The 25,579-nt window shown below is 43.7% G+C and overlaps 1 protein-coding gene across 3 annotated transcripts in view; it reads left to right on the forward strand.

Annotated features, from left to right (window-relative positions):
- The window catches only part of DOCK4 (dedicator of cytokinesis 4), a 417,061-nt gene extending 395,502 nt beyond the window's left edge, over positions 1 to 21,559 (forward strand). For 2 of the 3 annotated variants that reach the window (XM_029924788.1, XM_029924789.1), the window contains 11 exons: positions 1,840 to 2,016; positions 2,914 to 2,997; positions 6,926 to 7,045; positions 7,374 to 7,495; positions 7,822 to 7,942; positions 8,911 to 8,992; positions 9,165 to 9,274; positions 11,152 to 11,224; positions 12,954 to 13,067; positions 15,610 to 15,671; positions 18,936 to 21,559. In XM_029924788.1, coding sequence (XP_029780648.1) covers positions 1,840 to 2,016; positions 2,914 to 2,997; positions 6,926 to 7,045; positions 7,374 to 7,495; positions 7,822 to 7,942; positions 8,911 to 8,992; positions 9,165 to 9,274; positions 11,152 to 11,224; positions 12,954 to 13,067; positions 15,610 to 15,671; positions 18,936 to 19,349 — 1,479 coding nt within the window. In that variant the 3' untranslated portion in view covers positions 19,350 to 21,559. The remainder of the gene's footprint in view (positions 1 to 1,839; positions 2,017 to 2,913; positions 2,998 to 6,925; positions 7,046 to 7,373; positions 7,496 to 7,821; positions 7,943 to 8,910; positions 8,993 to 9,164; positions 9,275 to 11,151; positions 11,225 to 12,953; positions 13,068 to 15,609; positions 15,672 to 18,935) is intronic. The other variant, XM_029924790.1, reaches the window with a different exon arrangement.
- Positions 21,560 to 25,579: the final 4,020 nt, after the last annotated feature.

Here is a 25,579-nt window from a genome sequence, read left to right on the forward strand (position 1 = left end):
CACAACCTTGCCAGTAGCACCCTAGAAGGCTCCCATGCACTCCTTCCGAGTTAGAACTCACTCACTTCCCCTTACAGGTCACCACTATCCTCACTTATTTGGCATCCATTCCCTTGCTTGGTCAGTCACCTAAGTTTATGTTTCTCTAAAAAAAGTCAATTTAGTTTAGCCTGGTTTTGAACTTCATGTAACAGTGCCATAGTGTATATATTTTATTGTAACTTGGCTCTGTCGTTCACCATTATTTGTAATGTTAGTCTGTGTTATTACATGTGACTGAAGTTTTTCACTGCTGCATACTGTTCCATAGTGTGAACATACCACAAGTTTATACATTCTTTTATCACTTTAGCAATTGACATAGGGATTTTGGAGACATTTCTGAAAATTTTTGTATGTTTCGTCACACACAGGTACACACATCGACTTTTTTCCTCAGATGCATGCTTGCATAGGATTTCAAGACCATGAAATATAACAAAGATACCTTTAACTTTGGTATTTAATGCCAAACTGTTTTCCAAAGTGATTGAAACAATTTGAACCTTCCAACAACAGAAATTGAGAGATTCTAGTGCTCTCATTCTCACCTTCATTTGCTATTGTCATATTTATTTTTGCCATTTTGGTGAGTGGTCCGTAGTGTATTATCATGGTATTGGGTTTTTTTTGTTTTGTTTTTTGTTTTGTTTTTTATCACAAATGAGGTCCAACACCTTTTCATGTATTTATTGGCCATTTGGATTTCTTCCTTTGTAAATAAACTGCCTGTTTAAACCTTTTGCCCATTTTTACTGGGTCGTTTGCCTTTTTCTTATTCGTTTATAAGAGTATTTTATATCTTCTGGACATAGGCCCTTTGATGGTTTTCTAGGTTATAAATGCCTTCTACTTTCTGTTTTATCTTTCCTTCTCTTCATAGTGTCTCTTGATGAATGTATAATACTAATTTTGACATAGTCAAATTATCCTAATACTTTTCAGTGTTGTTTTATGATGATGTAAGTGAACTTTAAAAGTCCAGTTTGTTTCCTTAACTGAAGAAAAAACCCTCAATATTTAAATGTGCTTATTATAAGCTTGAGTTACTTTACAGCTAAGAGCCTGGCAGACCTTCTCTTCAAAGAGAATGTCAATGACAAGAATGGCTGCAATGTTAAATATTTGAAGAACATTTTCATCATTTTCAGTTCAGGCCCCCATATAAGCTAGAAGTTTTAGTCATTATAATTCTGTTTGGCTCCCCTTCAAAAAATAGATCCTGCAGCATATCTGATTAACTTATTTTCTATAACTCCCAACTGAGTACCATCCTGTGCTACCTTATGGTGCTGTTATATATGCATATGGGGTCCATATGGGCATATGTCCCATCTTCCCACTGGGCTGAGAGCGCCTTGACATCGGAGGATTTGTGAGTACATCTTTGTATCTCCTGTGGTGCTTTGCATTAAGTAAGCATTTAGAAAGGTGATAATAATATGCAGGGCCCCTGAATATTTATCCCTTCAGAAGAAAAGATAAATGAGTTTTAACAGGCATGAGATGCTTAGCTTTTCGTTTCAGATTACATTGATTGTTTTAGTGCTAATAGAAGATTGATGATTGATGATTATTCCAATCACATTTCAACCAATCAGTATAATCACCTTCGCTTTCCAGACCTTCTATTGAACAGCTAATTTGTCTTCCACATTCTTGTCTATTTTACTGTATGGCCCCTGGTAGAGATATTGATGGGAGCCAATGGGGAGCACAGATCATTCAGAACAGGGATAATCTACTTTCTTCTTGAATGTCACAAAATCCAATATATATTTATGCCCATTTGCTTCTCAGGTAGAAATGAGTCCTCTGGAAAATGCAATCGAAGTGTTGGAAAATAAGAATCAGCAGCTGAAGACTCTGATTAGTCAGTGTCAGACAAGACAGATGCAGAATATTAATCCCTTGACCATGTGCCTGAACGGAGTTATAGATGCTGCGGTTAATGGTGGAGTTTCCAGGTATCAAGAGGTGAGGATTAGGTATCATTTGAAAGATTTTAAATATGATTTTAGGGCTTCAAAAGGCTTTTGTCAAAATATGTATGCACATCCACATGCTAATATAGGGCTACAATTGACAGAGTTCTTGGCTAAACAGAGCACACATTAGTCATTTGTGATGCACACTTACCGCATTTTCCAATAGATCCTATTTTGAGTATAAAAGTGTGTGTGTATGTGTGTTCTTGGACGAATAAAGTAGTGAGGATTATTTAATATATGTCTGCCTAAAACTATGTCCCTGTGCAAAGAGGTTCACAGAAAAGTTTGATCTTTAGTAGATACTTTAAACAGACTTTTCATGTGCCCTCATGGTTTTAAATAGAAAGGCACAGTAGCTTACAAGGTGAGGAGGTGATCATTTTTGTCATACTGAATCTTAAAGCACTTTGTTTTAGGACATACAGCTTATTGATTTGATTTGCTGTTTGTGTAGTTTTCCAAAGATCCTTGTTTATACCATCCCTGCTCTCCCTTACACAGTCCTTTCCTTTTATTCCCTTTCTGACCAGCTGCCCCAATAGGAGCATTTCCTTCTGCCCAAGAAATGTGGTTTACAGTGGTGTTTCTTTAAAGACACCAGGTCCATGGGTCACCTGGGTGGCTCAGTCGATTAAGTGTCCAACACTGGACTTGGGCTCAGGTCATGGTCTTAGTTTGTGAATTTGAGCCCTACACCAAGCTCTGCGCTGTCAGCACAGAGTGTGCTTGGGGTTCTCTCTCCCTTTCTCTCTGCCCCTCGCTCCCGCCCCCCCCACAAAATAAATAAATTAAAAAAAAATATGCCAAGTCTTTAGAAGCAGCTGCGTCTTTCACTTCCTTTTTAACTCTCCTGAAGTAAACTGACTATCCCTTCTCTTTCTAGGCATTTTTTGTCAAAGACTATATCTTAAGTCACCCTGAAGATGGAGAGAAAATTGCACGGTTAAGAGAGCTGATGCTTGAGCAGGTAAGGTGGGGGCAGAAGCCAATCACCTCCTCTCTCTCCTGTCAAGACTGCTGTGCACGGTTACCCAGGGACCCATCTACTTGGTTCTCTCCACCAGTGTTCTAACAGAAGAGGTCAGTCAAGGGTTACAGATTCATCTGTAATGTATTTGAAATTGCTAGTTTTTACTTTAACTTCCTACATTGATGCAAGAGTAAATTTAACAGTGAGTAAACTATGGCAGCCCCTTATAACAGACAACTTCATGTAGTCTCTTAGAATAGTGTTTGAATGTTCTCTCCCTAAAGTCTTGCTGGAGGCTTGATGCCAACTTCTCACTCACAATTTTGGACTCACATAAGTCCAGGCCAACTCAAAACAAAGGAGTAGATAAATGAATGAGTGAATGAAGGCATAAGATTCTGACTTACATGTTATAGTAAGGGAGCAATCAATAGGCTGCTGTAAAACAGCAGCATGTTTGGCAGATGAGGCCTATAGGTGGTATGAGAGGCCCAAACCTAGATCCAACCTCATCACTTTCTACTCCGAGGAGGCACAGTTGATCTTTACTTAGTTCCCTCAAGCGCAAGGCCCTGAGTAATCTCTTGCCTGCTGTGTTCCTATTGATGGCTCTTGGCCTGAAAATGGATGGAAAACCTCTGAGGTAGGAGCCGTGATGATTATTCCATAAAAAATGGAATACGCATGATAAAATGTGACCAGAGCGTCTCTTTCTGCTTGATAAGACCAGAGTAATTAACAAATAAGGCCTGCCCTTTTGGATTAGAAAATGATGAGGTTGTATCTGATTTTAGTCCACATTTTATGCTCTGCAGGGTTACGCCACAGAATTTAATCCTAGGGAGAAAGAAGGGACAGGGGCTATGGCTGGAAAATGGCCAGGTATGCAGCTTCTGGAAAAGAGAAAGGAGTTACTTGAAGTTGAGCTGTAAGGAAATAGAGAATAAGTTCTCATCGTGGGCCTGGGGAAGATGTAGACACTAGAAGTGGGCAGGTTAGGTTATCCAATTCTTATGATTATGCAGTAAGTATAGCCTTTGTTGATACTCAAAAATCTGTACTTAACCTGAGCAGTCTCTTGGGAGTGGTTTGCCTCAATGCAGGGCTTTTACTTGCTATATTCAGTCGGACTGAATTCATTCCCCAGAATTATAATTAAAAGGGCCAAGGTGCTCTTGGGTGGCTCAGTTAGATGTCTGACTTCAGCTCAGGTTATGATCTCATAGTTCCTGGGTTCGAGCCCTGCATCAGGCTCTGTGCTGACAGCTGAGAGCCTGGAGCCTGCTTTGGATTCTGTGTCTCCCCCTCTCTCTCTCTGTCCCTCCCCCAATCATGCTTGCGCTTTCTCTCTCTCTCTCTCCCTCTCTCTCAAAAATGAATAAACATTAAAAAAAGAAAGAAAAGAAAAAGAAAATCAGGAACCTTTGTTTTCTCCACATCCTGCCTGATTATGTTCGTAGGGTCTTGTGGAAAGAGCCTTGTTGTAGGAAACTCTAGATCTCTGTCACAGGACAGTCAGTACAGGTGACTGCAATGTAACCTTGGGCAAGTCCTGTCATCTTTGCCAGACTATAGTAGGAGGGGTTGAGGTTAGTGAGGGCACCCTGCTCCTCTGGACCTCTGTGAGGTGGTTCAGATAACAACTGCCTTGTAGACTCGGAGACGCACTGCTCCACCGGCTCTTCCAAAAGGCCTAGTTGCCCAGTTGAGGAGAGTGGTGGCAGTTGACAGAGCCCTGCGGCTCTCAGGTCCTTCAGCTACTGCCTCAGCTGCAGAGCACTGCCTGCTCTGCCCATTTGGGCCCAACACAGCACAGTTCTGACAGCCTGTCTGAGGCCCAGAGCTCCCCTGGTGTCAGCAGAGGCTGCCGGGACCGCCCTGTGTCTCGGCTTCGTCTTAGTCTAGTCCTGCCTCTGCTGCTCCCTTACACAGGCAGGGATTGATTCTGGGTGACTCCCCAATAAGTAATCTCCATGCCAGAGTCCACTTCCAGGAGAACCCAGCCTTCAACTGCGGGAAGCTGGGTCTCTCTGATCACATACGTAGAGGAAAAGTCTCCTTGTGAGGCAAGATGGGTTTGCAAGGCTCCCACCATCAGATGGCTACCGACCAGCGTCTACACCCACTCAATTTCTGCTTGAGCACCAACCCCAAGGCGCCTGACTGACTGATATCAGGAGGGACTTGCCTTTATGCTTAAAATATGTGAATTGTACCTTGTGAAAAACCTTGTGATAGGAGTTTCTTCTTTTGTGATTATAGGAGCAAAAGTTACATTCCCTGAGAAAACCTATTTTTCTTCCCCTCAGAAAACAGGCTATTGACCCCTGCTCACAAAGACCTAACTCTTGCCTTCGCTATGCTAAAAACTTGCCTTGTATTTGAATGCTACAGATCCCTTCTTTCCCCGCGTGATAAACATCTAGTCACCTATTGATAAAGATTATGCAGGAGTCTTCCACCAATCTATGTTCTGGGAAATTTTTATATACCAAAGAATTTGTTATCATAAGTTATTGTCTAAGGCAATTGCCACTTCTGTTTGGACCCCCATACATTTTTTCAATAAATAAAGCTGACTCTCGGGTCAGAGCAGAGAAACCTGCCTGGTGAACAGAAGGAAAGAAGCCGAGGTTCTCTCACTCTCTTTCACCAACACTGTCCATCCCTCAGGGAGCCCTGGACCTGCTGGAGCTGGACTCCGGCATTCAACCTGATTTGGACAAAAGAGAGGTTGCCTAACAGCAAGTGTTTAAAACGGAGACCGCGTTGGGCTCTGTGCTGACAGCTCAGAGCCTGGAGCCTGCTTTGGATTCTGTGTCTCCCTCTCTCTCTGCTCCTCCCCTGCTCATGCTCTCTGTCTCTCTCTCAAAATAAAATAAAGACATAAAATAAAATGGAGACTGAACTCCTACCCTTGAGGTCAACTCTCTCATGCCCTTCTACCCCTCATCAGACTTAGGCCTCAAACATGCATTCCACTCATATTGCTCCTTCTAAAGGTGTCATTGGTGTTTACGGTATTTTTATCTTTATGAAAATACACTGGTGGTGGGTAGGAGCTGCCCCAGTCCTGTCCCCATAGGGAAGGTTCTGGATGCTCTAACACACCAGGCTCCGTCCTGTTTGACCTGAGCTTTCAATCTTGAATCCTCCCAAGCTGTAAAGATAAGAACCATGGTGGTAATGGTGTGACTTGCTTTCCTCACAGTCGGTGCTGTTTGCGCTTTTGACCACTTTAGCATGGGCCATTTTTTAAAATGTAAAAGACAGCTGATTCTCAAATCGGAGGAATTAAGCACTATTAGTACCTGAAGAACAAAAGAAACCTGAATGTTTATGTTCATGTATTTTGTATCCTCACGGCAAGATACCTTTTTTTTTCTTTAGTAGGAGCTGCTCCAACCATTGCATTATAATAAGTGAACAAAAATAATAGCTTTTAACAAAAACAAGCATAGCAACTATAATAGAATTCCTGTTCCTACTTTACCTCTATGGCCCCCCTACGAATTTTGGAAACCTGGAGGGAGGGGTGGATGGGCACAGAAGAGCCTGATGGAAGAGAGAAGAGTAATGTGGACAAGGGGGTGCCGTCCAGGAAAGAGACCCCTCGGGGAGAAGCCCTGGATCCCACGAACAGGGAGCTACCCCTTCCCGATCCTGGCAAGTGCAGAAGGGGCCAGAGGGACACATATTTGCTAAAGAGGGTTGTTATTGCAGATCTCACGGGAAAGAAAGGTTAGCAGGGAAGTCAAGAGAGCTTTCCGATCCTCACCCTGTGAGTGAAGGGTTGTTCGGATCTCCTGGGGGAGATGGGATTCACAGGAACGCAGGCAGGATGCATGGTGCAGTGCCTGATGCCTTCACACTTACCTAGTCATGTTCCTCATTGATGTCGGTTTCTTCCTTATCTATTATCAAGGCACAGATTTTGGAATTTGGTTTGGCCGTGCATGAGAAGTTTGTACCTCAAGATATGAGACCCTTACACAAAAAGCTGGTGGACCAGTTCTTTGTGATGAAGTCAAGTTTAGGGATTCAGGTATGTACACAGAGTGCCCAGAGGGGGCAGTCTGACCACTGCCATTTGCCTTTCATTAGAGGGATGATGAAGTATCCAAGAGTGACATCTTTTGGTTTTTCTACCAAACTGCATCATTTTACCAGGGAGTCCTCCAATACTAAAATTGGATGATCTCCTATATGCTGTGTTCAGCTTTTATGAAAACCAAAAAGTAAGGGTGAGAAAGCTTACTAGTACTGCAACTTACCTTTATAACCTTTGCGCCTCGTCACAGGATGCTAAAATACCTCACCGGTTACTTTGCCCACGTAATGACTCTTAAATATGCGCTTTACGACATCTCTAGGAGTTCTCTGCCTGTATACAAGCCAGTCCGGTCCATTTTTCTAATGGAAGCCCTCGCGTGTGTAGAAACTCAGCACCTGCTTCTATGAGTCCAGATGGTACCAGGGTAATTCCTAGACGCAGGTAAGTCGTATTCTGAATTATCTTATAATTTGGCATCCCCACAAGATGATCTGGAATGATGCTCTCTTTCTTTATGGCACAATTTGTCAAATACGCTGTTTCTTAATGAAATAATTAACCCGCAAGGCAGCTGCAGACATCTGCCACTGGTAAACCAGCAACAGCATGAGAAATAAATAAACTCAAACATTTGATTATATTGAGGCAAACAGGAGACAACAAAATGGGATGTATATATTTTTTCCTTTGGTTTTATACCATGCCAGCATGCGATGAAGTGCAATTCAGAGACTGCGTTAATGACCGTTTTCTTTCCCCCAAAACAGCCCATTAAGTTACCCAGCTGTCAACCGATACTCTTCCTCCTCACTGTCCTCACAAGCTTCTGCTGAAGTAAGCAATATTACAGGGCAATCAGAAAGCTCTGATGAAGTCTTTAACATGCAGGTACTTGATTAGCTTTTTAATCGTCTGGTCGTGTATATTCCTTTTCTGTCTCTATCATGAGAGTTTCTCTTCACTCTGCTGTGCTCATGAACAGATCTGCGAGCAAGAACTTGAGTTAAGGACAAACCTTTAAACCCTCTTACTGCTTTGTTGGTCTCTGGAGTCTCCAAAGATAGTTCTCTCAAAACTGCCCATCCACGCTCAGAAGACTTGGGCAGGAATGGGGAACCCGGGCAAGCTTTACAGGGTTAGCTTTGGAACATACCTCCGATTTGCTTCTTCACCTGGGGCCTCTGAGCATATCACCACGAGCTAGCTGCCTCTTAGCATTGCTGAGTGGCCTTTTTGTTTCACAATACATACACATACATTAGAACATCTCTCTACCTAGGTACATGTCAACAGAGTTTCATAATCGAAGTATTGTTACTAAAGGAAAAACACAGTTGATAAGAACATTAGTGAACTCTAGCAACACGAAATTTTATTTAGACACTGCTAATACGGCATTCAGAATTAGGAAGAACAAGCTGAAATTTTCCTCACCACTGTCTTCAGAAAAGGGGCAAAATACACATTATGGAATTCATGCTTCAAACACAGTTTTGGGAGAAAACAAGGAGTGTCTTCTGCCTTTTAGAAGCACTCGCCTATTGACGTGCCCTCGGCTGGGACTGTGCTCTGTCTGGTCCCGAGTCCTAGTATGTTGCCGAAACTAACGTGAATGTCTTCCCTTGGCAGGAGTCAAAATCTCAGATTTTTTTTAGACTGTTTTGTTTTAAAATCTTGTATTCTGGAATAATTCAGACAGGCTTCCTTCTTGGTCTGAAATATTTCTAGATTTCTACGTGTTTTTTCCTTTTTGGCTACTTTGGAGGGAAAAAAAGGGCAGTGATTTTGTTTTAAATATGTCAGTGTTGTCCGAAGCCTCCAAGCAGTGTGTGATAACAGCTCCTGTGTATTTCCAGCCAAGTCCGTCTACCTCAAGCTTGAGTTCTACTCACTCTGCTTCACCTAATGTGACAAGTTCCGCCCCATCGAGTGCCAGAGGTCAGTGCCCGGGCGTGGGGTAGACCGAGGGTGCCCGCAGAGCCTCCAGCCCCCAGGAGCTGTGGCTTCGGTCTCCTGAACCAAGGCCGGCTGCCCCCCCCACCCCCACCCCAGCCCCGTCCTCCAGCCCGGTCCAGCACCGCCCCCTGATGATCCTTTCTTCTCTCCCCAGCTTCCCCTTTGTTGTCTGACAAACACAAGCATTCCAGAGAAAACTCTTGCCTGTCCCCGAGAGAGAGACCATGTAGTGCCATCTATCCGACACCTGTGGAGCCTTCTCAGGTAGTCCTTGGGGGATGGAGATACTTAGAAAACCAGCAGATGCCTGGAATCGCTTACATGTCTCTACAGAGAAATAGCATGGCTGCCAGAGGCAGTCAGACGGGCTGCGTTAGACAAGTCCGTCTGAGTGAGAGCGAACCTCCGTCCCATGCCCACTGCTCCCAGTTTCTTTTGGAGTCCTATTTCCAACACAGATGCAAGGGTCGTTGCCTGAGCAGTAACGCTGAGCAGAAAACGGGACATGATGTCACCCTCCTTGACCTGACTCTCTAGTTCACTGCTGCTATTTAAACATTACAAGGGGTAATTAGGAGGATGAGTTGGAGTGTCTGCGTGTGTTTGCATGTGTGTGTAGCAGAAACCTGGAGCAGCTTTTTACATTAACGAAAGGCCGTTCAGGACAAGCATGATCTATCCTGCAGCCTTTCTTTTGACCTCTACCTGGTTTGAGAGAGCTTCTGTTGTTCCTTTCTGAGGTTCCCAGGGGGGCAGGGACCATTTCTGTTCCCCCTCTTCCCTTCTTCTGTAGTGCATTGAGGGAGAAGCAGTTGAGTGCCGGGCTTTCCCTGTACCCCTCCAGAGTAAAGCCCTGTGGCCCCCATGTCCTGCCTGGACTTGGTTTTGAAGTGATCCCTCTTAGTCCGGGAGGGCAGGACCAAAGGCCCGGCCCTGTGGGCACTTCAAGGCCTGTGAAGTGTGGTTTCAAAGGTTGGGTATCTCTTGGTTTTACAGATGCTTTGGGAATAACTTAGGAGCAGAGAACTACACTTCTTGTTTATGTTCCAGCTAATTTTTCTGTTTTTCTACACCATCCTGGCAGAAGCCTGTAGCTGCATCTGGAAATGGATGGGAGCGAGTGGGATGGGGCTTGATTGGTTTATCTTTGCTGATTGTGTAATCTTCCCGAAAGCTCCAGGATGCCTCATCTGCACCACACTGATGTCTCTGGCAGAAATTCTGAGTGCGTTTGGCTGAAGCAGCTCCCCAGTTTTATTTCCCTTTGTCACTTGGTGTTGCCAGGGAACTTCACACTCTGTTCCATCTGCTCCAGGAGTGCATGGTGCCAGCATGGGCGACTCTGAAAGCCTGCCCCGATTAGCCTCCGACTTTTCTGCTTTGGGTAAAACGTGATGCAGGGTGTGGTAACCACAGCTCCGCTACAGTGTGGTGCGTCTCCTGTTCGGGACTCGCACTTTTCCTTCCACCGGGTTAGGGAGAACCATGTCAAAGTGGCATTTTCGTGAGCTAAAAATTGTAGAATACTGTCCATGTCCCATGTTTTTAACCTAGGATCGAAAACTTTTTTGAGCTAATATTTCTTTAATTCTTCGTTTCATATCACCAACCTAGCATTCGTATTTAGAAAGAGCACCATAGCTTACCTGCTCTTTACTGTTTTTTCCCTCCATTTTATTATGAAGATAGATTTTAAATGTAAATGGTAAATACAATACAAACTTTTTTTTTTTTTCAATTTTTTTAAAAGTTTATTTATTTTTGAGAGAGAGAGTTTGAAGTTGGGAGAGGCTGAGAGAGAGGGAGACACAGAATCTGAAGCAGGCTCCAAGCTCCGAGCTGTCAGCACAGAGCCTGACACAGGGCTCAAACTCACGAACTAGGAGATCATGACCTGAGCTGAGGTTGGACACAACCGGCTGAGCCACACAGGCGCCCCTAATACAAACTTTTAAAACTTAGGGCTCTTCTCCCCTTTTTTCCTTAAATATAACTGAATTCTTGGTTCAGAGGCTCATCATATACCATGTAAAAATTATTTTGAACAAAAAGTTTCAGTAATGAGACAACCATCTCATTTTCTAGAAGGTCTCACATGACAGCGAATTATATGGTAAAAATAGACCCTTGTACCTTTCCAGAGGCTGCTGTTTAATCATATTGGAGATGGGGCCTTGCCACGCAGTGACCCAAATCTTTCTGCACCTGAAAAAGGTGGGTATAAAGCCTGCCCCTTCGTCAGTCCTGAAATGTGGAAGGCTGTGTTGTGTCCTCATTTCCTCCAGTCTTCCGTGTGTCAGTGTGCAAGGCAGGTCTCCAGATCTTTAATGATCGGGACTAATTTGCCCCTTAGCGGATTAATGAAAGACAGCCATTGCTGATGCATTCTTTCAAAACTGCTTCCTTGTAAGATTTAACCATAAAATCTGAGCAAGTTAGGAACTCCTGTTGAATGGCCTTTGGTGTCGCGTCACCGAGCGATGCCTGCAGTCCCTGAAACTGAGTTGCCAGTTAGGTACACGTTCAGCACAGTGAAACCACCACCATCCCGGATTGATTGCCGGGTCCCACCCTTTGTTTCTTTACAAAGCTCACTCTGTTCATCTGTTGTTTGTGGGGACTCAGTATCTATTTAAAAATTGCAATCCAGTGCATAATGGAGTGTGCCCTGCCTCAAGGTCACACACAAAATGAGAAACGCATGCATAGCAGTTAATAGCCAATTAGCATCAGTCTGTGCAACACAGCAGAAGATGAAGAGCAGATTAAATGTGATTTCCTCCGCTGTGCGGGTGGGGGCTTGCAGCAAGTCACCCACTTGCCTCTCTCAGGGTCAAGCCTCAAAAATCAAGTGGTCCCGGAAGCCAATGAATCAAGAGTCACTAATGAAATGTTCCCGTAAAGTGCACTTTAATTGTCCTCATTAAGAACTAAACTGTATTGTCATTTGAGTACATGGACAGATTTACATTAAAACTTTCCTTGAGAGATTGAAATCCGTGAGAAGGTAGCCAAAATTATTTTAAAACACAAATTTTGCTTTAACATTACAGGTCAGATATTAATCTTTGCCTGAAGAGCTTAGTGTTTTTCTCGCCGCTTCTACCAAAGGACACCACAAAGCAAATTGAAAACGAACAGAGAAAAATTATTTTGAGTGGTAATTTCATCCCATTAAAATGAATGTGATAGTTTAGAGTGAAATGTTGGAATTCGATACATGTCCACCAGATGGCAGTGTCTGTCCAGGGAGCAAGCTATAGGAACTCTCAAGACTTGCTTCTGTAAACCTTATTTCATAGCAGCCATTTATAATCTTGGGTGCCTTGCCCTTGTTCCTAACAGGGTTGTTCCATATTTCTGCACCTTAGCGAAGCATAGAACTGACAAATTACAAAAAAGGAATGCTACTGTCAGTATTCCAAATTACTTTTTTTCAGGACATACCTCAGTATAATCCATTGATTTCAGCAACAAGAGTTCTTTTCTGAAAGAGTTGGTCATCAGGATGGTGTAGTATGGTAATTCTGCCAGGTAGTTGAAATATTAGCCTTTCACTGCCTTTCCCCCTTTTGGATGCCATTTGTCCAGAAATTTCCCCTAGAAACCAAATTTTAAAATAGTTTAGTGACTACATCCTCCATCTGTTATCCAGCATCTAAACACATTTGTAATTGTCAACAAGATTCTATGCTCTTGCCGAGATCTGTAGTTCTGTTGGACTGCTTGAGGGGAAATAAGCACCCATGCTATCACCCAGTTAAACGTCAACTATAACTGTGAGGTAAGCAATTAAATAAAAGTCTAGTATTTAGGAGGTTTCCTGTTGTTTTTTAATCCAGTCGAGTGTTTTCATTCTGGATAATTTGACTTTCTTCTAAGATCACAAGTGCTCAAAGGCCAAAGTGGATGGTGTGTTTTTAGCTGTTTTATTCCCTTCCAGCTGTGAATCCCACCCCTAGCAGCTGGAGCCTGGACAGTGGGAAAGAAGCCAAGAACATGTCGGATAGTGGGAAAATTCTCTCTCCCCCTGTCCCTCCAAGACCCACACAGACTGGTGGGTATTTGAAGCTTTTGAATGATCACTTTTATAAAATCACTTTTATAACTACTCCAGCTTGATGTGAATTCCTCAGAGAAAGGTAGGCATTTGATGTCTGAGGTAAAAACCTCAGTAGCTGCATAATTCATTTGCCGTGTTTTCCCTCTTTCCTGAACTTCTCACTACACTAAGTCCAACAGCGCTCCATTCCTTATCAACGCCACAGACAGATTTTGTAGAATATTCTCCTGCTAGCCCCGTCCTCGGGGTTTGGGGAGGTATCCTAACCTTGCCAAGCCAGTAGGATTTTCTCTGTCCTTTGCGTGAACCACCTCGTTCCTGTCAAGCTCTCTAACTCAGCCACTGCACTGTAACTCGGGACTGACGCCGGGGTTTCACGTTGCCCCTCAATAGGAATTGGCTAACGTAAACATGATAGGCTTGTGGGGAACAGTTGACCACACGTCCGTTGCCGCCCCTTGCAGAAAGAAGTCCGTATTCAAGAGTGAGATTTCTCAAGAGGTTAATTGAGGGTACTTCATCTCCTTCCGGTGGTGTTTTTAGAAGCAGATTCTTAGGCCTAACCTCAGACTTACTGAATCAGGAGATCACCATTTCTGGAGTAAAGGCCTAGAATTGGTATTTTACCAAACCTTCCTACATTTTGAGAACCAATGAAAATTCCGAAGAAACTTTTTTTGTGAGCTGATAGCATTACCAGGCACCCTTTCCAATGGAACAAGCCGTTTGCTTAGTGACCGTGGTATGGTGCCGTCTTTAAGACCTGCTGTGTTGACTTGACCTATCCCAGCGTGTGTCAGCACTGTGTGCTGCCCAGTTTGTTCTACACTTGCCAAAACTAAAACATCACCAACTAGTTTTGAAAGGCTTGAGATGTTTAGCCACAACTAGCAATCACCCGGCTTAACTGGTAATCTGCATGAGAATACCAGTCACCCTGGATGGCTAAGAGTCATCAGCCGAATAACTGGTACCATATTCGTGATGTACATCTATTCAAGCAGTCTCCGGTGTAACCCTGGTTGTGTCACTGGTGTTGCAAACTTGGAAGACATTTTCCAAGATGGTAGTTCAGTTCTTAGGCCGACTCAAACTCATAGGCAAGGACGCTGACAGCTGTTTCAGGTCTCTGTGGGAGAAGGCCTTTGTTCAGAACCATCTCTGTGGACAGGCCGTGGCTGCGAGAGCTGCTGTGGAGTCCACAGGGTGGGGCCGCTCGATGCCCAAGTCAGGAGGAAGCGGATGCTCAGCTACAGGAAACCTTGGCTTGTGCCACGCGCAGCAGTGGGAGAAACACGGTTCCCAGCCAGGAACCGTTCCTCCAAGCATACGTGATTTTCCTCCATGATCCACAGCCACCATGGACAGGATAGGAGATCTAAACGCTGGAGCTGGAGCGTGGCAGGTGCGGGTGGCCTGCCTAGCGTGCAGGGCAGGCAACAGCGGGCCACTCTCCCTGGTCCCCCAGCAGTGGGAGCACGCAGGTGACTCACCTCTCCTGATTGAACCTGGCAGGACCAGCCTCCCTTCTGCACTGATTGCTCTCCTGGTCTGTCCTCCTGTCCTCATCTGTGGTCACTTGTTGGGGGGTCCGTAACTGTCTGTCTTTGTTTCCTTCAAACTCTCTCTAAAGAGTTGCAACCACCCCCTGCCCCCTCTGACAGCTGGGAGAATGGCAGCTTATCACAGAGCAACAGACCCTGAATTCCCCGAAACCTCCAGAGGTGGACCTGGGAAATCGGGCTCGCCCTCACCGTGTTGTCTGCGTCACGGCAGCTTTCCGTGTGCGTTGTTATGCTTCAGGGGGCTGGCTGTGACCTACAAGCGCACGGAGGCGTGCCATCTCCCGTCCTGAACGCTAGGTGTAGGGTTGAAAGTCTAGTTGGAGAAACAGAGAGCAGTTCTTTGCCATGATGATGAAATCCATAGAAGTACCACTTGCACTCCACCTCCCCCCCAACACCCACCCCACTGGGGCAAAGGAAGATGTAAGAGCATTAGGGAGAGAAACAGAAAATGTCTCACTTTTTATTTGGACGCGGCCAAGGTTTTTCTGTTTCGGGAGGATTGGGATGTGAAAGGGGAGGCTGCTATAAATTCTCACGGACCCCTCCTAGGTTGCCTGGTTGGCCTGGGTCTTCCCATTGCTGCCTCAGTCAAAGTCAGCAGCTGTTTTCCAAAACTTCTCCCCATCACCTCATACCCAAAAGCACCTTTTGAAATAGATCGGGCAATGGAAGGAAGAGCATCTGGACTTTTCAGAAATGGGACATGGGACCAGTTCAAGCCTCTGTCACTTCTGTATAGAATCATGTATGCGCTGGTGACTTTTCACCAATTGTCCCCTGGCATGGTGCTGCCATCCTTTGTGAGGAAGCTATTTTGGACAAGGGTCACTCAGTTTCTCCCTCACCCCCCTTGCTTTGGAGGGCCTTGGGCACTGGGCCGTCTGTATGGGTTTGTACATAGAAGACAGTTGCAGATAGTCACCTTTCTGGTTTTTCTCAATTGAAAGTCTTTCTCTCTCTGTTTACAGCTTCTCCAGCAAGACACACGACGGCAGTGTCCCCCTCGCCTGCTGGGAGGTCTCCACTGAAGGTACAGACTCATTTAGACAGAGGCTAGAGATGGGCCCACGTTCCTTCTTTCCTTAGGACTCATCCCTGGGGTCTCACTGAAGTGCTTTCATTGGTACAGACCAGACAAAGAATATCTAAACAAGGGGTGGAGGAAGATTGACAAAAAAAGAATGCTACACTTACCTTTCCGAGAGCTGCCTCCATGAATGAAGCCATTTGTTTTCAGATTATTAGCCTCATTCCCCAAATGAGGAAAGTGAGTCTGTGTATACACTGAATTAGGAAAGAAATATGGTCCCACTGTATTTCCTGGGGTGTTTTCAGTTTGCTCCTTTGGTCTAAAGAACATCAGAAAAAAAGAAAAAACAAATTGAAAAGCTCAAAAATCAAGACCTAGTAAACCTGTACCTTTTTCCTTCTCTGAGACTCACCCATTTTAACGAAGTCAAACCCAGCTTTTTCTCTCTTAATATTTTATTCTAAGGTTTCATTTACAGTAGAGATATATACTTGATAATAAATAAAAACAAGACAGAAAAATGAAATCAAAACTTCCTAGGAAACACTTTGGAAAGCTTTAAAGGTGAGACATTTAAATTGATATGTAAATATAGGCTATTTAACATCTCTAAACATACAAAATCCCTCATGAAGGTAAAGAATAATATTTAGTCTCTATCCAAATTGAATCAGACTGGCTGCAAGGATTGTCAATAACTATAGACAGCGGTGTTCAGAGCTGCTGCACCAGAAGCAAATACAAGGTTGAAGTGGCTGTGAAAAGAATGATTTTTGTACCTGAGCGACTGAGGATGTAGATGCTCTGTGTCCTTTTTGTTGAGGAGGTATTTCTAGCTAACGTGAAAGAAAAGGACAAATTGGCTTCTAAAAACACATAGGGGCAGGTCGTGATCCACTGCATCTGGGTGCTAAGGATAGTTGTGGATAGAAACTGAGGATCTGGAAAACAAAAGCCCAAAAATGGAGAAAATTGCAAAGAAGTGTGATTTCATTTGCATTGCCAACATTTCCGATGTAGAAATTTGCTGGAGAGTGCAGATTATTTGCTAGTTTTTTTGTCATTCTGCAATGCAGCTGTTAATCATAAAGTACATGTGACTGCATTTGCTCCGGAAGCCATGGACGGCCACGTTGATGTTCAGGGAAAGAAAGCAACCTGATGTCTGCACATCTTACGTTTACCCTCACTCGCAAGGAGCGCCCACATATTGCTAATGCAGTTAACCTCTGCATTTTCCAACTTGCTTTTGCAGAGTAGTAACAACACAGTCAGTCACAGAGATTGATTCTGTAAAAAGAAATGAAGGGATGAGAATGTTCAGGTAGCTACGAAACAGTCCTGTTTAGCAAGGTGGTATATGCTCGCTCGCTCACTCGCTCGCGCTCGCTCTCTCTCTCTCTCTCTCTGTCTCTCTCTCTCTCTCTCTCTCTCTCTCGAGCTGGTGATGTTCTTCCTGGCCAGGTGTAGATTTCTAGCTGTATATTTACAAAAGGAGTTTCAAAAGAAAATGGAACGTTTGTGTTGTAACTCCTGCGTTACGTTAGAGGGCACCCTGCTACCAAGTTATGAGCTTTGCTCCCTTAACGTCGTCGTTTCCCCTAGCAATTAAGTGATGGACTTCCTCCTCTGGAGAAGGCTTAGCCTACCTGCCTTGCTTTGAACGCGTTGTCTCATTTTTGATAAAAACAAGCATGAATTTGGGTCTCTTAATTGGCGATGCTTAATTTTTAGGCTCCTGCTAAGGAACATATTTGTGTCTACCAGTATTAGTGGAGAGACTAAGAGGAAGTTAGTCTAGGATAACATTTTGCAAAAATGTGTCCCATACCAAATCAGTTTTATGGACCATTATGTGATAAATGGAAAAAATGGTCTATGGTCAGGTCAGTTTAGAAAACACTAGGCAGCAAAGCCCTTTCATTTTCTTTATTGTAAAACTTTTACCTGCTACTATGCTTGGAACGTACTCAAGGAGGACATCATACGTGGTACTTCCCAGGGGAACCCTTCTTTCACAGAGCGACACTTAGCACTCATTTTCCATAGGACACCTGATGGGGAAGTAGCAAATTCAGATGTCAACAGGGTAGACCACTGACATGAATGAGCGAAGGAGGCTGATAGAAGAGTGTGGGGACTGATAGAAGAGTGTGGGGAAGACTACAATAAACTGAAGAGTTCGTGCCCCATCTCAAGGGGAATGCCCCTGCTCAGTTTCAAAAATGATCTCCATTAAGAGAAAGCCAGCCATTGTTGCTACAACTTCCAGGTTTTTTTTTTTTTTTTTAATCAAATGCCAAACAGGTGGGGGGTTACAAGAAATCTTTCTATTTAAAAAAATTAGCAACCGAGTCAGGTTTTTAGAAAACACTCTGGATGAAACAAGTCCTGTTTCCGGCTCTGGAGCCTGAGAGCTATGCGTGGGCAGCTTAACTTTAGGTTCAGGGGTCTGGGATGGGAGCAAACTCACACACGAGCCCTCAGGACCTGTTCTGCCTTTGGAGGCCATTGCTGGGAGGCCGTCCCCACTCACGCTGCCCGAGGTGCGGTCCTCCAGTTCTGAGTCCGTCCCTGCAGGGAGAGCGAAGCCGGCACTGCCAGAGCCTTCGGCCGCTGGTGTCTCTGGTCCTCTGTCTTCCAAATCATGACACTAATTATATGCCTCTGCATTTTCTTCCTGATCACATTTATCCTCTTTTGATCCTGAAAATAAGGAGTAAAATGGGCTGTGAGGGAAGCTTGAATGAAGGTGTTCCGTGCTGAGGGTGCCACCACCTCAAATCTGAGTCCGGGGGTTCGCCGTTGGCCCAGAAGGGCTGCCATCACCAGCCCCACAGGTTAGGAGGCATAAACAGGAGAGATTTATCTTCTCACCGTTTCTGGAGGCTACAGGATCCCCAAACAGGTGTCACCAGGCTTGGCTCCTCCAGAGGCCTCTGTCCTTGGCGGGCACATGGCCCCCTCTCCTTCAACGTGGTCTTTTCCCTGTGTGTCCAAATGTCCCCTCTTACAAGGACACCAGGCCGGCCTATCCTGAAGGCCTCATTTTAAGGTACCACCTCTTTAAAGGCCCTGTCCCCAGATACAGGGACATTCTGAGTACCGGGAGTTAGGGCTTGAATGTTAATGTGCTGCACAGCATTACAAGCTCCCGAGCTACAACGCCGGATGCTCTGGGTCTGGGGGTTCACGGTGCAGCCACGCACCGTGCGCACCACCGCGCTGACGCTTCTCTCTGCCTTTCCCCTTGCTTTTGGGCAGGGCTCGGTGCAGTCCTTCACCCCCTCCCCCGTGGAGTACCACTCCCCAGGACTGATCTCCAACTCCCCGGCCCTGTCGGGCAGCTACAGCAGCGGGATCTCCTCCCTCAGCCGGTGTAGCACCTCGGAAACCTCAGGCTTCGAAAATCCGGGGAACGAACCGGCGGCGGCGGCGGGGCCGGAGGAGCCCGTGCGCAAGGAGAGCAAGACGCCGCCACCCTACAGCGTGTACGAGCGGACTCTGCGGCGGCCCGTCCCGCTACCTCACAGCCTCTCCATCCCGGTCACGGCCGAGCCGCCCGCGCTGCCCCCCAAGCCCCTGGCCGCGCGACCCGGCCACCCCGAGAACGGCACCCGGAGGACTGAGCCCGGCCCGCGGCCCCGGCCCCTGCCTCGCAAGGTCTCGCAGCTCTGAGCCCCTCGGCTAGTGCCCTGCCCGCGGGCCCGGCCGTTTCCAAGAGAATAGGCAGTAGGACCAGGAGACATTTAGTGTAGGCACTTTAATAACTTACCCAGACCCGTCTTTCAGTGAATGGAATTAAAACTCGCTTATTAATATGTTGCACAATATTACAAGTTACTGATCTAAAACGCCAGATGTTCCATGAAGTATGGCTGACTTTTCTTAAAACGTTTCTCGTTTGGAAGTGGTGAATAGTGTTCAAGACTCTTCTTCTGTACCTTTTTATGTTTGTTTTTTTATCTAGTTTAATCTTACAACCAAGACGAGATTGTCCAACAATACGGCGCGTGACGTTGTTGTATACTTCTTACTGAATACTTGATACTCCGAGAAAGCTTATTAAGTCAATGCACATCCTAACACAAGGGTTCTTACTCTAGAAGGCTTCTGTAAATAAGGGGAGATTTCTCGCTCTTTCCATGAGAAGACATCCGTCCATCTGTGCACATCAACAGAATTACAAGTTAAAGCAGGCTCGTTAGTACACTTAGGGGCTGGAAGGAATAGGGCTGCAAGGTGTTTTGTTCTCGAAACAAAGGAATTCTTTAAGGTTGCTGGTGACATTGACCACTGTCTACTTTCTTAAAACTCTACTTTGTGAATTGGTTGGTAAATCCTTTCCTACCCTGACATCATGGTATCTACTGTATTTCCTTCCAAGGTGCAATTTACTTTGAGAGTTCCAATTGGCTGGATTAAGCAAAAGCCCCCAGGAGAAATGTTTACTTGAATCTTGTACACGCTTCCTTACTTGATCATTTCCTCTGCAGCGTATTTGTCACTGAAGAAGAGCAGACGTTCACGTGTTAAATAGGCACAAATTAATGTGTCCCATTAACGAGAATTCAGGAATCAATACAGGACAGTATTAAATCAATAGCGTAAGTGAAGAAAAAAACCTTAGAGAAAATATATTAGCATGATTAAATGGCAAAAGGACTTTCAAAAGGCAAGGGCATTAACTTTTAATCTTGCACCAAATGGAAAATTCTTCACAACTCTCCAGGCTCCTACCGGGGCTTGTCTTCTTAGCTTGATCCTGTTTTTGTTGAAGGGGGAGATGGCTGCAGACCCCGCTGGCTTGAGGATCGACACACACCATCTCGGATCTAGATAGGGATGCTGACGCTTCGGTTGCAGGCGTGTAGAAAAAGCACCTTGTATTTAGTAATGTATTTTGTATCTTTGTTTTTTTTTTTCTTTTACTGACTGTTTATAACACTCAATTGACAATAAATATGAACTGTATTTTAAATCACACTGTAAAATATTTTCCCTCTTTTGTTGGGAAGCTCATTTTAGTTTAACCCTTGTTTGTTTTTGTTGGTAGCTTACCTGGAAGGCAGTGACCACTTTTTTATATTCTCTTAATGAAACCATTCAGCAGGTATACGCTGTTGAGGCTGGTTATAGAGGTTTTCTATAATAAATGTTCAAGTATTTTTGTATATAACTGGTTAATTTTAATAAGAGATACCATTATGTGTAAAAAAAAAAAAAGTAAAAATAAAAGCAAACAGTTGTGGATGCAGTATGATTGTTATAATTATGCCAAATACTTTATGTATGGAAAAAGAATATTTGTACATATGTGCTTTTAACAATAATTCTGCCATATTGACTTTACAATTTTGAATGTCAGAAAAATTAATATATGTTAAAATATTTATGTTTAGTGAAAGTATTCATAATTGAGAAAAGGAACATATGAATTTTAGCTTTGTATCTTGCAAGTTTTGCAGTTGGAAATTTCTGGATCTAGCTTTTGCTTTGATGAAACACTTTGTGTTTGTAATCACATCCTTAAATACATACACACACGCAGGAACCTCCATCTTCCTGTCGCTTTAAAGAAGTAAAGCCTTCCATTTAAATAGGTTGACATGCATATAAGATAACAAAGCTTCTTTGATTTCCTTTTCCTTTGTAATTTAATAGATTGTTGACTAGTGCTTGGGCACAGTATTAATCAGTGTTATTTGCTCTTGAAGCCATTTTTTAAAAAGGTTTTTTTTTGGCAACGAACAGTTCAGTTTATCATGTGCGTGTATTTCTGAAGCAGCTATATAGCAGAACATTTCAAAAGATTCTGTTAGCTCAGATGTTCATGTTGGTTGCTGCTGAATGGTAAATATTTAATAAAATTACCTGATTAATCTTAATATAAGTGTCTTTATTACTGGCATCAGTGTATCTTTACCTGAAACAGAAGCTTTGTAAATCTCTTGATCGTATCGCAGTGAGATTTTGGATCTAGCTTTGTGGCTAGATCGTGTTTTGTTGTTGTGCCTCGGTTGATGCACTTCTTCTCCCTACAAAGCGTATTTATGCATTAGTGGGGAAAAAAGTTGAAAAGGTGGTGGTAATAGTTACTACCAGTAGAGAAATAAGATTGCCCCAGGCTACAGACTGTTCATTGACTTAACCAGAGCCAGTTTTAAAAGTCAAACGAGGGGCACCTTGGTGGCTCCGTTTGTTGAACGACCATCCCGACTCCTGGATTTCAGCTCAGATCATGATCCCAGGGTCGTGAGATCAAGCCCCCCATCAGGCTTTGCACCGAGTGTGGAGCCTGCTTAAGAGTCTCTCTCTCTCCCTGGCCCCCTCCCCTACTTGTGCATGCTTGCACTTTTACTTTCTCACTAAAAATAAAAGTCCAAGTTTGCATGGGAAAACTTGACACAAGACAGGTACTGCATTGCCAGCCGTGACAAACTCTATCCACGGGCCCGCTTTTCTCCCGGATTTTCATAAAAAGATGGGAAACATTTGACAAACACTGCAAAACCATCAACTACAAGATTTCTGTTAATAAAAGCCGGCCTTAATTTTGTGAAATTTTTCTGTGCTGTGTTAGAGTTACAACATTTACGTAGCTCAGTGCTCAGCAGGCTGTTGTCTAAAGCCTCTGCCCCATTAAATACCCGAGCCCATTTAAAGGCCATAGTCAATGTCCTCCTGATTGTTTCTCAACATTAACTAAGTGATTTTAGAGAATTTTGGATCATTTTCATTACAACAGACCCCATAAGTATTTCGATTCTACAAGCATAATTACAATATGAATAGCTCTGCTTCCTACCTAAGCAGTCTGCTCTCTGGATTGTTATTGATTGTTCTACAAAACACAAGGAGGAGAATAACAAGTTGCACAGCTTTGTTTTTATTTGATCTTTACATATTAAAATGTGGCCGCACCAAAATGATTCCTAGTTATTGATTAAACTAAGCTTTGCCCTCATTACATAAGAATGCCATAAAAAAAGTCTTGAAAATTGGCTAAATACCAATTATTTTTATTTTTACACCTTCCTTTTGTGTTTTTCTATATGTATTATTGCAAGTTTTTCTACACTGTTCAGTGTAGTTTCCCAAGTATCATCAAAATTATCTATTGCTAACACAGGACGGACTCAATGCCGCTAGGAGAGCAACACCTCATTAGAGCTCTGTCTCAGGGAGGGAAGGGCAGGGTCAGGTTTTACTGAAAATCTGCAGTTTTGTTTAAGCTGGGACTTTCAATGAACAGGCATTGTTTAAGATTGGGTGAGCATCACGATATAATTGCTCAGGGTGGTTTTTTAATATTTGAGAGGGAGAGAGAATTCCAAGCAGTCTCTACACTGTCAGCTCAGAGCCAGCCGCAGGGGCTTGATCCCATGAACTATGAGATCGTGACCTGGGCTGAAATCAAGAGTCAGATGCTTAACCAGCTGAGCCACCCAGGCCCCCGGGTTCAGGTTTGATGACTGTAACAAGGCAAGAATTTGGGGTTGAGGAGTTAAAAAAAAGTCTCAGGATATGAACTATCAGTTGATAATTTCTATTGAGGAATTGATAGGATCTGTTGAAAAGTTCCTGTTACAAACAATAAATGTATGTGCCTCGCCAGTTCTTGATAAACTTATGCTAATGAATATTGGGATATGGAGTCATATTCACGTAGACAAAAGCTGTATGAGGTAGACCGTTTCCCTTCTCAACATCAATGTTTTACACAGTTATAATCACAATATACCTTGATAAATTATCCCTATTTTTTAATTTGTAGTACTTATTTGCATAAATACTACATGCATATAAAAGCAAAATATATATTCCATAATTTACTTAGCCATTCTCCTGTTAGTTGACATTATATTGTTTCCAACCCATTGCTCCTATAAATAAGACCATTGTGACTATTCTTACATACAGCTCTTTCCATGTTTTAGATTATTTCCTTACAATGTATTCCTACACTGAAATTGCAAAGGCAGAGGAATGATGATTTCTGTAGTTCTTTTGCATATTGGCAAATTTATTCCCAAAAGTGTTGTACCAATTTTAATGCCACCAGCAATATCTTTCCGAGACTGGATATCGATGCAGTGTTTTGTGCTATGTGGGAGGAAAATATTGCTGCCTTACCCGAAATTTGAAAAAATGTTAGTAAGTCTTTTACAGCATCTTGTGCTAAGGAAATTGATATCCTTACAAAGGAAATGAAAAGGAGAGATGAGAAGACAGGAAAGTAACAAGCTCATGGTTATACCTACACAGCACCTACTGAAAATTCTTCACCCTATAGAAGGGATTGCTAGGAGGATCATCTGACTGGAATACCAGAAAGTCCCTAGCATTCTGAACACAAGTACAGCCTCACTTACCCAGAGTTTGCCCCTGTCATTCACAATCAGTGAGGGCATCAAAAACCTAGAAGTAAGGACAGTGACCCGAACAGCCATAATAAATGCCACAGTCTGCTGAATGGAGATGAAGCTGATAAAGTCTGGGATGTTTGGACTCACTGAGGAGCAAATTCTTACTTGTAAGAGTATTGAGGGATGGAGGAGATAGATTTCTAGAAAGCTATGCAAGTGGCAAAAATGAAGTTAACTCCTGAGAGAACAAATTCTATACAAGTAAATGTAATTATAGTGCACTGTGTGGGCCAGCTACATATAATATTTACATAAACATGGAGAAGTAAAACTTCTGTATCGATCTCCCACATTATAATTAGATGGAAAGGATGAGGAAAGCCTCATCCACTTTCTCTTATGTGCACCGTAACAGCTTTAGCTCAGCCTTGAGCCTCCTAATACCTTGGAGGAATGTGCCACACGGCTGGAGACTGTGTTCTGTACAGTGCATTTCACTGCACACAGCTTTGTTTTAGGTTGCCAGGTGACCTAGTGTCAATAACCTATTCCGTGACGAACATCCTACGATGGGAACCTTTGGGTTAGGTCGCAAATGCTCTCGAAGCTTTTAAGTGCTTGACTCGTGCCCACCAACTTTGCACCTTTGGCTTCCAAGATGTCCCACAGCAACAGTCTTTACCTCATGTACACTTTAACCCCCAACACAGTCTGTCTAAATAGACACTGGTCTGATGAGAACTACTGAATCCACCGATAAAGCTAGTCTGAATAGTAGGCTTAGATGGTCCATGCCTGTGTTCTACCTTTGGGTGGGTGGGTGTGTGTGTGTGTGTGTGTGTGTGTTTAATGGCAAATGGCATAAAAGCAAAGAAAAACAAAGCCCCTCTCTGGGAGGCAATGGAGCAGTAACCCAGGAGTACTCTACCAAATTTTTACCAAGAGCCATTAAGCTCAAGGAACTAGCTCCAGTACTTTATCTGCTGAGTTTAGAATAAAACTTTCAACCCCCTTGCTCCATTGGACCCCAGAGACAGAGGTTTTGGGAGGCCAACATACAAAGTCTTACCTTCTGCTAATTTTGTGTCCTATGTCTCAAGATCTCAAAGCTGCAGAATCTTCCGATCGGTGTCCATTGAAAGTTTATCCTGCGGACGATATCAAGTGAAGGAAAGGAAGGAATTTTCCTTGATCCAGGGTTCTTCTAACTGTGCTTAGAATTAAATTCATGTGGGGCACCTGGGTGGCTCAGTCAGTTAAGTGTCCAACTTCAGCTGAGATCCTGATCTCACAGCTCATGAGTCTGAGCCCTGTGTCGGGCTCTGTGCTGACAGCTCAGAACCTGGAGCCTGCTTCAGATTCTGTGTCTCCCTCTCTCTCTGCCCCTTCTCCACTCATGTTCTGTCTCTCTTTCTCAAAAACAAACATTAAGAAGTTTAAAAATAACTTTTAAAAATTGAAATAATTGTCAGAGCGCCTGGGTGGCTTAGTCAGTTGAGTTTCTGGTTCTTGATTTTGGCTCAAGTCATGATCTCTCGG

The sequence above is a fragment of the Suricata suricatta genome, chromosome 2 (assembly GCF_006229205.1).
Source record: "Suricata suricatta isolate VVHF042 chromosome 2, meerkat_22Aug2017_6uvM2_HiC, whole genome shotgun sequence".
Lineage (NCBI taxonomy): Eukaryota > Metazoa > Chordata > Mammalia > Carnivora > Herpestidae > Suricata > Suricata suricatta.